General features: G+C 35.8%; 2 protein-coding genes across 2 annotated transcripts; one reads left to right on the top strand and one right to left on the bottom strand.

Annotated features, from left to right (window-relative positions):
• Positions 1-3,195: 3,195 nt before the first annotated feature.
• LOC137739843 (BTB/POZ domain-containing protein At3g50780-like) lies at positions 3,196-7,436 on the bottom strand. Its single transcript, XM_068479569.1, has 3 exons — positions 7,039-7,436; positions 5,958-6,811; positions 3,196-4,502 (listed from the first exon to the last, which is right to left on the bottom strand). Exons 2-3 carry the CDS (start codon positions 6,603-6,605, stop codon positions 3,540-3,542), a joined length of 1,611 nt encoding a protein of 536 aa, XP_068335670.1. The 5' UTR covers positions 6,606-6,811; positions 7,039-7,436; the 3' UTR covers positions 3,196-3,539.
• Positions 7,437-11,741: 4,305 nt separating this feature from the next.
• On the top strand, positions 11,742-12,541 carry LOC137716015 (uncharacterized; the record flags this gene model as incomplete). The annotated part of the gene is made up of 3 exons (XM_068455438.1): positions 11,742-11,802; positions 11,887-12,195; positions 12,471-12,541. Coding segments are annotated over 3 exons (441 nt in total), but the record flags the coding sequence as incomplete, so codon positions are not given.
• Between the last annotated feature and the right edge of the window lie 381 nt (positions 12,542-12,922).

Genomic DNA, 12,922 nt, shown 5'->3' on the forward strand with positions numbered 1-12,922 from the left:
CGACTTGGCCGAAAATTGAACCATTTCCAAAATTTACCAAATTTTATAGGCAAATAGATCTCAGTGAGTGGAGCGAGTTTCATACCTATGGCCAAGTCCAATTTGGCCGGGAAAAGCTCCAATTGCCCTCGAACCTACTAGAAATGGGTGTTCCTCGATTCATCGTCAAAACGAACTCCGATGCCTTATCCAATGCTTGGGCTTTGCTCCAGGGGTTAAGGGAAGTCTATTGGTGGTGGTGATCGATGGTAATCATTGTCGGAATCACCGTAACATGAGAAAACTCACCGGAAACCCTCGGCACTTTATGGCTTCAACCCAGAAAAATGGAAAAGAAAAACGGAAATCTAACATTGCAGGGATGTAGGACTCGTGAAGAGTTTTCCAAGGACACCAATATCACCAAAAACGGAAGTCGGATGAAGGAGATATGGCCGAGTCAAAAATGATCATTCGCGGGTCAAAAATGACCCAACTCGAGTCTCTCTCATTTCCCCTCCTTGCTCTCCTTTCTGATTGGGCTGCTCCTCCCTTTTCTCTCCTGCACTCTCTCTTTTCTCCCCTCTCCTTTGCTGCCAATTGGCAGCTTCAAACATTTATTTCCCAACAACTAAAACATCTCTAATTTCTTTGTTATAACTCCATTTCATGTAAGGTTTTCGCCTACGCGTTCGTGAGATCGAGCTCTATTTGAAAATATAAATTATGACCTTAAAAGGTCTACGGAATTTAAATAATTAATTTTGAAACTCTACTCTCATAACTAGTTTAATTAAAACCTAAATTCAAATAAATTAATATAAATTCTCGAAAAATAAAAATCACAATAATACAAATACGTAGATTATAACAGTGAAACCCTGAAACGGGATTTCACATTCTTCCCCCCTTAAAGAAAATTTCGTCCTCGAAATTTCCAGTATCAAATCACTATCCACAAATGCAACAATTCAAGAAAATAGTGAAGCACAAACACATTCATATTTCGGCTATAATCAGATTTAGCTAACTCAAGTTCAACCACATTGTACCTCAACTCACAAATACAATCATCGTCGTCCCAACACGACTTCAACACCAATCTTTGCACAATCACAAAGAATGCCACTGTTAATAAGAATTCATCAATATACTCATGATTCTGGCAACCAAACCAACCAAATTTGAAATTACAAACTTTCCCCATCATTCCAGTTATAGTGAATAAAGTTATAACCTTAGCCTATGAGCTTATTCAAGCTCAAAATAAATAAATAATGGTGATTCTCACCCATATACTCATATATAAATATCAGAAATTCTAGCCATATACATTGACAAAATAATTACCAAACATCAAGCTGCAATTCTTATTGGCTAAATAAATATCAGAATTTCAAATCAAACCATCAAAATTGGCAAATCAAATATCAGAATTTCTAGCCAAAATTATTGGAATTTCAAATCACAATTACTCACCACTATATATTAAACAAATCATAGCCTTAGGTTGTGATTTCATTCTTGTTCATAACATCATCATGACTTTCATAAATATTAATTTCGAACCATAATTATCATGGCCATAAGATTTTAAAATTTCTAGCTATAATCATCATTGGCAAAACAATGATTTCATCATCTTTTTCTTTTATCCCCATAAGTAACTAGTAGACTGGAAAAAATTGTAAATACATGGCCAATACACATCACACATATTTATCACTTCAATAATTCATTCTCGCAGCTCACACATGGAGCTTCTCCCCGAAAACATTGGGTCTTTGTGCCCACTCATCCATTGCTCACATTCGAATCAATATTTCTCAATGATACAGGTACAATACGACTTTTCCATCTACTTGTCACAATTTCACAATCATCTTAACGTTCGAAATTTTCATAACGCATAACACAATATCAACCCAAATCAAGATTAATTTGAGACTTTACTCAAACACTCATCTTGGAAGTTATACCATGAAATATGATATTTTAAAATTTTCCTTCTCCCATTCAATCATACGAACATAGCCATTTCACAATCATCCATATCCATGATTTATATGAAAGGCATTCTAACTACTATTTGACGTAATAATGATTGCATGTAAATTTCACACCGCATTTTCTAAGATTAAATAAAAATTAACTAAACCACTTAATCAACGCACTATCAACACTCATAAACAAGAACTCTGCTTTGGAATAAATTAGCACAATACATGAGCTTAACACAACAATACCAACTAAGTGCAATGTCACAAATAACACAAGGCTTCAAGCCAACAAGGTCAAATGCTTATGTAGCGTCCCGTCAAAGTTACACATTACGTTACCCAAAAATTGTTCCTACACTTGGTAAAGGTACGAGGACCTAATACCTAAGCTCTAATACCACAAAAGTTGTCACGCCCCGATCCTGGACGTATGTTGGGATCGAGGCGTGACAAATTGTCACATCCCGACCCGGGCTCCATCACATCCCAGGCTCGACTCCGTCGTAACACGATATTGTTCTCTTTGGGTCCCGAACACGCCCTCACGATTTTGTTTCTGGGAACTCACACGAGAACTCACCAATGGATCACCATCCTGGGATTGCTCTCGCGCAAACTCGCTTAACTTCGGAAGAACTCCGAAGCTAGTGAGCTTCCAAATGGCATCGTGCTATATGGATGTAGGCATGTACATATAAGGCATAGATGATCCTCTCCTCTGAGCGATGTGGGATCTAACAATCCACCCCCCTTAGGGGCCCGATGTCCTAGTCGGCACACTTCCAGCCAGGGATTGGCTCTGATACCAAATTATCACATCCCGACCCGGGCTCGACTCCGCCGTAGCATAATATTGTCCGCTTTGGGCCCCGACCACGCCCTCACGGTTTTGTTTCTGGTAACTCACACAAGAACTTCCCAGTGGATCACCCATCCTGGAATTGCTCTCGCAAGAACTCGCTTAACTTTGAAGTTTCGATGAACTTCGAAACCAATGAGCTTCTAAAAGGCCTCGTGCTATATAGAGGTAGGCATGTACATATAAAGCATAAAGGATCCTCTTCCGTGGACGATGTGGGATCTAACAAGCTGGGTAAGCAAAAAAAGTCGGTTTTTCAAAGCTAGGTTTTGCAGCTTTGTATTTTTAACTTTTTTTCATCCAAAACTGTGAAAAAAAAGATGAAGTTGAATGTTTACCAAACACCAAAAACCCTCCCAATTTTTTTTCATACCCACTTTGTTTAAAATCATCTCAAAGCCAAACCAGGGCTAAGTCTTACCTTTCAACAATTTCCACATGAAACAATCAACCCACATCACATCATCGATACAAAAGCAGTTCCTTACATCACATAAAGCATTTCACTTCCAGAAATTTCTCCGAAGTTCTTGGTACTTCACTCTTTTGACTTCACACACAAATCTGTCATGTTAGCCTTCAGAAAATGAGAAATATTCCAAGACTTTTTCTGTTCTTCCACATGCTATGGAGCACACCACTAATTTTACATACAAACATTACTCTCACTGGTTACGGTATTTCTGTAATCTTTACGTCTACTATGAGGTCAATGAGCTATCTGACTGGACGGAACTACATTGTCCTTCCACGTATGGTCTAACAAAAGTTCTCCGCCACCACACTTCAAACGCCCTCTGGAGATTCGGACAGCTATCACCAGCCTTGAGAAAACTTCCCAACCACGAAAGCATAATACTTTGCTGCTCCTCTAGCGGCAGAGTGAGGATTGTCCTACCAATTCCTTCTTCCACAATTTTACGGTCAAACGACCGGCACCCATGTTGCAGCCAGTTGTAGTCGTTGATCAACGGCTGTAGCCAGGTTTGTAGCAACAGCTGACGGGTATCCTTAGATGGCAGTAGCTCCCCTCTACCAATGCCAACAAACAGCCTTGCTGTGATACGGCTAACATGGAAACGAGACACAATAGGCAGCTTCGTATGCAAGGCTGCTAATTCTTGCTGGCTAGCCCACATTACTGCAAATTCGTCTGCTGCCTGCTTGTCAGCCAAAATCTCAAGCAACCATGAGACGTTATCAGCTGCCAAATCTATTTGCTTCACCACAGGTTCTTTGTTGTTGGAAGTTTTATCAGAAGACTCGGGCTCTGCAGCCTGCTTGAACAGGGACAGCAGCAAGTTCAAACAGCTTCTGCAGGAGTTATATAGTGTTTCATTGCAGACGTTAGAAGAACCTTGAGAGCTTGAGGCACTGTTGTTCTCCTTAAGAAGCTTCAGCACTATGGATTTCATTTCACGCCTGCCTCTCTCCTCATTGCTTGCGAGAACAAGTCCAATTATATGGGAAAGTGTGTCCTTTTGGGGTTTAGAAATGCCAGATGAGACTCGTTTCAGTACAGGAGTGACCCCAATACCCTCACTTTGGAGTCGTAAGACTGACGAGACAACTTTTTCTTCTTCTTCATCCCCAACCCACGGGACTGCTTCCAAGTACTCTAAACACGACTGCATGCACGAGTTGAAGCCAAGCAGTTCTGCAATCTGAATGAAGGTGCCATTAAGATTCAGGTTAGGTTGTGATGTCTGCCAGATTAATTTAAGACATAGATGGTATATTAGGAGCCAAGATGAAAAATGAAAACAGTGGTAAAATGACGAGATATACAAAACCTACTGAGTGATAGTATATCTATGGGATTATAATTCTCTGCTTACAAGAGTGCATTTAACCACTTTTCAAGTCATTTTTAGAAACAATAAAATCTGATGGTCAAGATTAACCCCTATTAGCATGAGCAATAAGAACTTAAAGTTCCCCACGTACCCCATTGGCTAAAGTCAATCGAAATATGGAAATATGCGCACTCCAAAACATGGGAGAGTTCAACCCCTATCAACGAACTTAATGAAGCCAAACTTTCTAGCTAATGACATACAATGAAGAGGGGCCATTCAGATCAAACAATCAATCCGCATCTCAAAAGGGATATAGCCTATAGGGTTCTGAAAGCTTCAATGAGATGGAACATGCCAAAATCATAGGCTAAGAAAATATCACACAATATTCATCCACCTTATTTTAGATTCGATATAACCAGACAGTTTGCAAAGGCCACGTCTACCTAATCATGACTATACAGGGCTGAAGCATCTTTATTCGGTCTAAACAACTCTAAAAGAGCACTTACAAATCTAGCAGTTACAACCAATTTGACATATACACACATAATCCAAGGAAAAACAATTCTAGTATATGGAAAATTATGCAGATAGATATCGGTAAAATTATACTAAATTTAAAGACAAAAACAGCCTGATGAGTGTTTATCCGTTAGCCTTCTCAGGGAAGGTCATATCTATTAGAATTGAACAAATATACGCAGCCTTGAATGAGGTGCATATGTACACATAGCTGAAAAAAGGAATGCAATAAATATGTTTTGTAACCCTGATGAGTTAATTTCAGTTTGCATTCCGCTTAGTTTTTTTGTTCAAAATATTTGTTAATCAGAAGGATATTCGTGTTAAGAGAATAGAAAATTGACCTACCAATATCCAAAAGTGAGTGAAAAAAACAACAGGAAAAGGGCATCATGAAATGAATCAATAATTGGAAACATTAATAAACGGTGAGAAAGTTTTCTATAACGGTTAAATGATAAGCTACACTATAGTGCACTATAGCTTACACAAATTACATGTTCATTGCATACATACTCCGTAATTACTCAAATTCTAAGCAAAACGAGAACTTGTAACAAGTATATGCCAAAACAGGAGGGCTATAGCTTCTAAAAAGTTATGTCTAAAATACTCTAATACTCATAAGAGCATGAAAAGTATAACCAATGCTAAATATATATTCATAACAATCAGTCATAGAAAGGTTAAGTGTTTTGTGGTCTCGACATTAAAGCTTAACCAACAACAAAAACAGCATTACTGCAATTCAAGAGATATGAGATAACTAATGCATTACACAGTTCTTCATATTACCTTCAGAATGCGGAGTACACACGAGACACTTTGTTTCATCAGCCGTTGCCTCATGTCCTTGCAATACATCAATCCAACAGTTTCAACATATATTTCAACATCATCGCAATCTTCGATGTTAAGACAAGTTGAACCAGATTGTTGTTCAGAAAGTTTATCAGCAAAAAAGTTGCTATGCTCCACTAGAACATTCTTGTGAACGCTCAACTTTACACAAAATCCCTTCTTTCCAAGTAAAACCACCTTCATATCACTAGTTCCAGGCTCACCAAACTCAATTGCTACCTTCCTTGGCAAATTTTCAACTTTGGGCTTAGGCACTCTCTCCGGAACTATAGATGCACTAACCACCGGTGCATCAGGTGCCTCAGGACCAACACCCCGTAGACCATCAGAAATACTTGCTGACCTCGAAGGGGTAAAGGCTAGCTTTTTTTCACTCAGTGGGGTTTGTTTTCTCTGAGCTGCTTTCTTGGGTGGTGGTGGTGATGAGGGCTTGGGTTTGTGCATGGAATTTTGAGCTTTAAGGGTTTTCTGAAACACAACAGGAGAAGGGCAACACCAGAAACCTTCCGGCGTCACGGCAATCGGGACATTTCTAATCTTTGTTTTGCCTTGTTCTACCCTAGTAAGCCTAATTTCAGCCATATTTTACAAGAATTTCAAGCAATTACAGTTGAAACAATTCTGTAAATCCCCAGTACCAAGTTTTGGAACCAAAACTCTCTTCCTCCTCAAAAGGGTCTAATTACAAAGTAAACTCACAAGCATGAAAGGTACAAAGGTGAGAAATCACTTACTCCGCAGGAAGAATTGCATTTTACTGAAATTGAACCGACCAGCTAGCAATTTCTCTGAAAAAACGAAAAGATGCAATCTTTGTAAGAATTAAACAGCAGAAAAGTAAGAACAAGTTTGAAGACACTAAAGGCATTCAAAAGCACATAAACCACAGATCAACTCCAACACAAAAAACTACAAAAAAATCACAAACAAATAACACACAACAGAAGAAAAAAAAGATGGATGTTTTTTGCCCAACTTCATGAGAATTTAAAACCCAAAAGAGAGGAAAACTCACCAAGAACTGGGTAATCTGTGAGCCCTCTGAATCTTTATCCCATAAGTGCCTTAAAAATGATTGAAAGGGAGCTCTCGGTGTCAAGCATCAAGGGAACCAGTGAACAGATAAGAAAGCCCACAGCCCAAAAAAGAAGCAAAAAAAAAAAAAAAAAAGAAAAGAGAAAAAAAAAATTAGAAAGAAAAACAAAAGAAAAAGAAGAAAAAGTGGAAAAATCACAGAGATTGATGGCTTATGGGCTGTGTTTTTCTACATCAACAGTTTATGTCTGCCTAGCTATTCTTTTAATGATGATTATCTCTCTGCAAAATGCAGATGTTCTATCTCTCTCTCTCTCTCTCTCTCTCTCTAGAAAACACTTTCTCAGTAACCAAACAGGCAAGTCTTACACTTGTCTCTCATCATTTTTATATTACTTTTTTTCTGTGTTCTTTATTTTGTTGGCTGGAACCTTTCCTGTGTTCTATATTATGTTCTTTGTGCTGGCGTTGTTGGAACTTTGCTAGATTTTCTAGGCTTTTCAAAATAGATGTCCAAAATAAACTAAAACTTCTACTCTGTTATTTCCTTGTTTTTTTGTTTTGTGTACCCTTGAATCCAGAATCTATTATTTTCTTAATCTTGTTTTACTATCGCTAGAATTAAGGCTTCCGAGTATTTTCATATTGTATAGGATCATATTCCAAATTTCTAATTTTTTATGTGAAATAAAATAATTCTTATTACAATTGATTATATTTTCTAATAAATGATGTTTATACGTCCAGCACTTTTATTCTTGTCAGGAGCATCGGCTTCCTGTTCAGTTGATGTGTATGTTACATTGATCCAATGGGACGGAAGTGGATCTTTGTAGTTTGTGTTTGCCAAATTGAGCTTATTGACTGAAGGTGAAAGGAGCACGTTTTTACCAAATGTTACATAAAATAATGAAAAGTTTAATGATTGCAAACTTGAGTTTATTCTTAGAATAGTGTATTCTGTTTACAATTAGTTATTTGGAAATTTTTCAAACAGACAATTTCAATGAAATCTTTTAATTTGTTATTTTACTATGTTCAATTCTATATATTCCTCTATCCATAACAGAGTTTATGTTGTTCCTATTAACAATTGTTGTCCATTTATTCAAGTTTGTATTGAACACGGGGTCTTAAGTACAAGAGTATATACTTTTAACTAATTGATCTATAAGCTTCTTTAGAAGAATTTTTAGGATATTATTATTAGTACTCTAAAGTTCTTATTATGCACTTCTCGAAAGTGCACAATAAGATTTTTAGAGTATCATTAAGAGCATTCCCACCAATTGATGGAAGGTAAGGCAAAGACAACAATGTTGGCCTCAAGCCCAAAAAACCTTTTTTATTTTTTCTGTCAGGCACATGTACACACGCATGACTCGGGGAGAGTGGTGACAAGGGTACAGTAGTGCGCCTCGCTGCAGCAGTGCACTCATATCTTTTCCATCTGTAGGGATATGTGGTTCCCTTTAAAGCCGATGGATTTCCAACAGCCAGATAATCTGGACCACTAAAAATCCAACGGTAAAAAAAAATTTGAAAATATAATCATTGCGACACGTGGCAAAATATGGTTCGTCCGATTTCAGATTAGTTTGAGAATGAGCGGCTACCGTTAATTCAACAATAAAAAAAACTAAAAAAAAAATTTAAAAAATCAGAAAAAAATAGTAAAAATTATAATTTTTTTTATATTGTTGTTCTATAAATACCTAACCATCTTCTTAATTATTTTTGTTGTAATGCTATCCTTTTGCCTTGTATTTCAAATAATTTGTTAAATTAAACAATTGATTTATTTTCGAAGCATAGAAAAAAATATTAACTTGCCCTTACCCTAGCCCTTGCCCTTGCCTTTTTCAAACTGATGGAGTCGTACAAGATAAGTACTATTCATAGTAAATAGTAAGGACAACTTACATGCCAATTCTCTGCATTGTTCTTACCTTTACCAACTGGTGAGAGTGCTCTAACATTACCTATTTTTTGGCTGGTAAAAAAACTTGGTAGGACTAAGCGACAATCATGCAATTATTTTGACTTAGTAATATTCATAGAATTGTTTTGGTTGACTTTTTTCATTGATACTTAAACTAAAGCATGATACTGTTAGCTAAAATTTTTCTTAGAAAAATCTTAGGTTCAATTCTCGTCAAAAACAAATTTAAATCACTTTACTATGTCTAGCCTATTATGCAGTTTGACCTACTTTTTCACCTTCTTATGTAAATAATATCGTTTGTTAAAAAAAAAAAAAAATTCAATTCCATATGCCAAGTTGCCAACACATAACCCATCACAAAGATTCCAGAACCATCTTTGTCTCTCATTAATGGTTTTTTCTTTGTTACAAAGCAAATATTATGGTGGGGGGAATCTAACTCGAGGCGTCAATGCATAAATGAAGGACTTTTTTGGAATAAGATCACTATCATTTTGGCGTCTTGATCAACTAATACAATATTATGTTAAGTTTATCTCCACATGACACTGTATTATTAAATTGAAACTTTCCGATAAATCAAGTGAATTTGTTGATGTAAGTTGTTCTCTAGTTTATGAAATAAATGGTCACAAACTCGTTAAAATGTCTCTTTAGTGGATTAATTTGCCTCTTTAAAATACAATCCAACTTTATTCTTGTCACTCAGTATTACTGTTTGATGGTATTCATCTTTACTTAGAAATGAGAGATCTTAAGTTTGAATTTCATGAATAGTGAATTCGATACCAAACTAGGCTGCCCATTGTGTGACTTAGCTGAACTCCTCCTCTCTCTAGTGTAAAAATATTGATGTACTAAAAAATCCAACTTTATTCTCGACCAAAACTTCTGGTGGCCCATTTTTAGTTATATTTATAGAAATGAAGGACCATAATTCCAATGTGTCCCATGGGAATTTACTTTTCTTCCTTATGTTCCATAAATAAGTAGCTAGATTACTTTTCTTCTTTGCTTTTATGATGCTGGTATTTACTTTAAAGAAGACTGGGATATGGATCATCATGAGAATCACAATCAAGTGACACAATTTCACATAAGAAAGAATTGGCAAGGAGCATCCCAAATATCCAAACAAAATTGAAAATATTTCTTTCAGAAATGCTAACGATACTCTTTATATACTCTCCTTCACCTTATCTTTTGACATAATATTTTATAATATTAGCATGGAAATTGTGTCAAAAATATGAGATGACGGAGAGTCCATGAAAAGTTATATATATATATATATATATATATATATAGGAAATCTTTAAGGGAGAAAAGGGATTTCCATTTTTTTAATAAAAATTGGGATTAGTTGTGGAGTCCACACTACATCAAACTTTAACGATATAAACCGTCTATTTTTCAAGTTGCACCTCATAGATCATCCTTGCAAAATATTAGACAAATAAAAAATGTTTAAAATATCTAATTGGGTTCAAAGAAATTAATAAATACTTTATTATATAAGAAACAATGCAATTTTATCTTGATAATTAAATAAGCAAATGGTTTCGGATTGAATTGAATTTTTGTAAGGATAATCTATGAATCGAGACTTACAAAATAGACAATTCGAATAATTTAAGTTTGATGTGGAGTAAGCCCCACATCTAATTCCATTTTTCTTTTAAAACGGAAATCCTTTTGCATAAAGAGCATATATATATATATGTTCTGTATAATATATCCGGCATGCAATTATAGAGTTTACAAATGATGCAAAAATGGAAGAAAGTGAGCACGTTTTCATGACCAACGGTGGGTACCAAAAAGAATTCCATGGAAGATGGCCTTGCTGTAAATCGGGCCCACCATGGAATGGCTAATCATGTGGTGGGTTTTTCATCATTCTCGAGCTGTAAATTGACTAAATTGATCACCAAGCTAAGAAGTAAGATATTTCTGTGAGATGAGCGTCTTATTACCTAAATACCTACTCAGGGAAAAAGTCCAGCTGCATGCATGCAGCTGACGACGATAAGTTGACATACAAAGCAAAAATTATCTTAAGTTTTTTGGGTTGGTGATCAAGGAATGGGGTTTTTTTTATGCCTATGAATTGGATGCACTGGTGTTTGAACGACAAAATTTGAAGTTATCAAAATTTAAATATGTTAATTCAACTGTACACAATACACCGGTCCATGTGTATGGTAGATCGTTATTAGTTATAGGGCTCCAACATGACTTGAAAGTTTAGAAGATGAATTGCTTGATCTTGGCAATATCATAATATTGAGGAGTGCAAGATAGTTATTTTGACGTGTCAATAATATCTGCCAAAACTAGTTTAGCAACCAATAATCAATGATCACATGGATGAATCGTACCGTGATTTTTTTTCTTTAAGAAATAGCTAACGATTTAAGAACTCTTATTTTCTTCATGTGCACTATGAAGCAATAGGTTAAAATAAGAGCGTTATAAAGAAAACTTAATTGGTATCATCAAAGTTAAACCGCATAGTGAATAGGTTTTTTTTTTTTTTTTTCGCTTTGATCACTGGTAACACATTCAAATGAAGGAGTATGAACTTAATTATCATAAATAATAAAATATGGAAATATGAATTCCTCGAAGGCGTTGACTAATATAGTTAAATACAATTCTAGTTGCATCTTATCCTCCTTGAAAGATCTGAAATAAAGCAAAAGTAAATGGCTGCAATCACTAAGTAATACACTTTGTGCTCTCTTCTAATGGCATCACTATTTGCTTATTCTGCATCTGTGCAGCTAAATGACCCTGGTAACGCTCTAATCTTTTCTCTCCATTCTTATGGAAATTTTCGTAAAGATCCAACCTAATTTTTCTCAATTTTTACTTCTTTAGATTGGTACTTTTGGTTTCCCCTCTACCTTGGTGCTTGTGTTGTTAATCTGGTGATTTGGGCTGTCTCATCCAAAGCAATCAAACAAGTTGCTGAGGCTGCACTATGGCTTGGAATATTTTTGTTCGTCAAAGTCACAGCTGAAAGTGCTTCTGGGTTCTTGTCTCTGGATTTAAGTGAGAGAGTTATTAGGGAAAAAGTAGGAAGTGGGTTGGTAATAATCTCCATGCTTTTGCAATTGGCAGCATCAAAATCTTCATCAGCAAAAGCTCTCCCACAACAAAGTTATTATCCAACATCTGTTAAATATGGTAAGACCCATTTATCTGCTTCATTTATCGTATTTGTTATTAGGAATTTCCATCATATTTTCCGTCCTTTTTTTATTTGGACACTTAATAGTAAAATGCTAGGAAGACCACATTGTTGTTTCGTAATATATTATCTGTATATGATAAATAATGTGTAAATATCACGTCAATTAACGAACTTATCTTATTGTATTACTCAGGTTAACAATAATGAAATGGTTTTTCAAATGCATATTAATGAAATGATTTGGTTTATCAATTTGTAATTTAAACAGGAATGGCAGTTTTGGTGGGATTCAGTTTTGGACTTCCCTTTGTCTTCTTTGTGGTCCAAAAGGTGAAATGAAGTTGTGATATAAAACACACAGAAGCAAAGCATCAAAGCGTGAAACTACATGGAATCTCTGCTGGTGATTTTGTCTGGTTTTTGTTTGTTCAAGGAAGTAGTCAATGCCATATTTTTGCTTGTTTTTCGTAGCAGAAGCCATAACCGCGGCAAATTCTAACATGTAACCGATTGTATAAGATATAATTCAGATAATTTTTAACGTCATTGGCATCAATGTTTTAAGGATTTGTTTGAAATTGCTTCTTAAAGGCCTTCTAACCGTCAAATCATATTTGACTGCATTTGGCCTAAAACTAAGCGCTTAAGCCATCTAGGCGGGCCTTGTAAGCACATGCTCATATACTTTTTCAAGAAGCACTTGAATTTTTAACAAAAATT

This window comes from Pyrus communis, chromosome 1 (genome assembly GCF_963583255.1).
Source record: "Pyrus communis chromosome 1, drPyrComm1.1, whole genome shotgun sequence".
In the NCBI taxonomy this organism is placed as follows: domain Eukaryota; kingdom Viridiplantae; phylum Streptophyta; class Magnoliopsida; order Rosales; family Rosaceae; genus Pyrus; species Pyrus communis.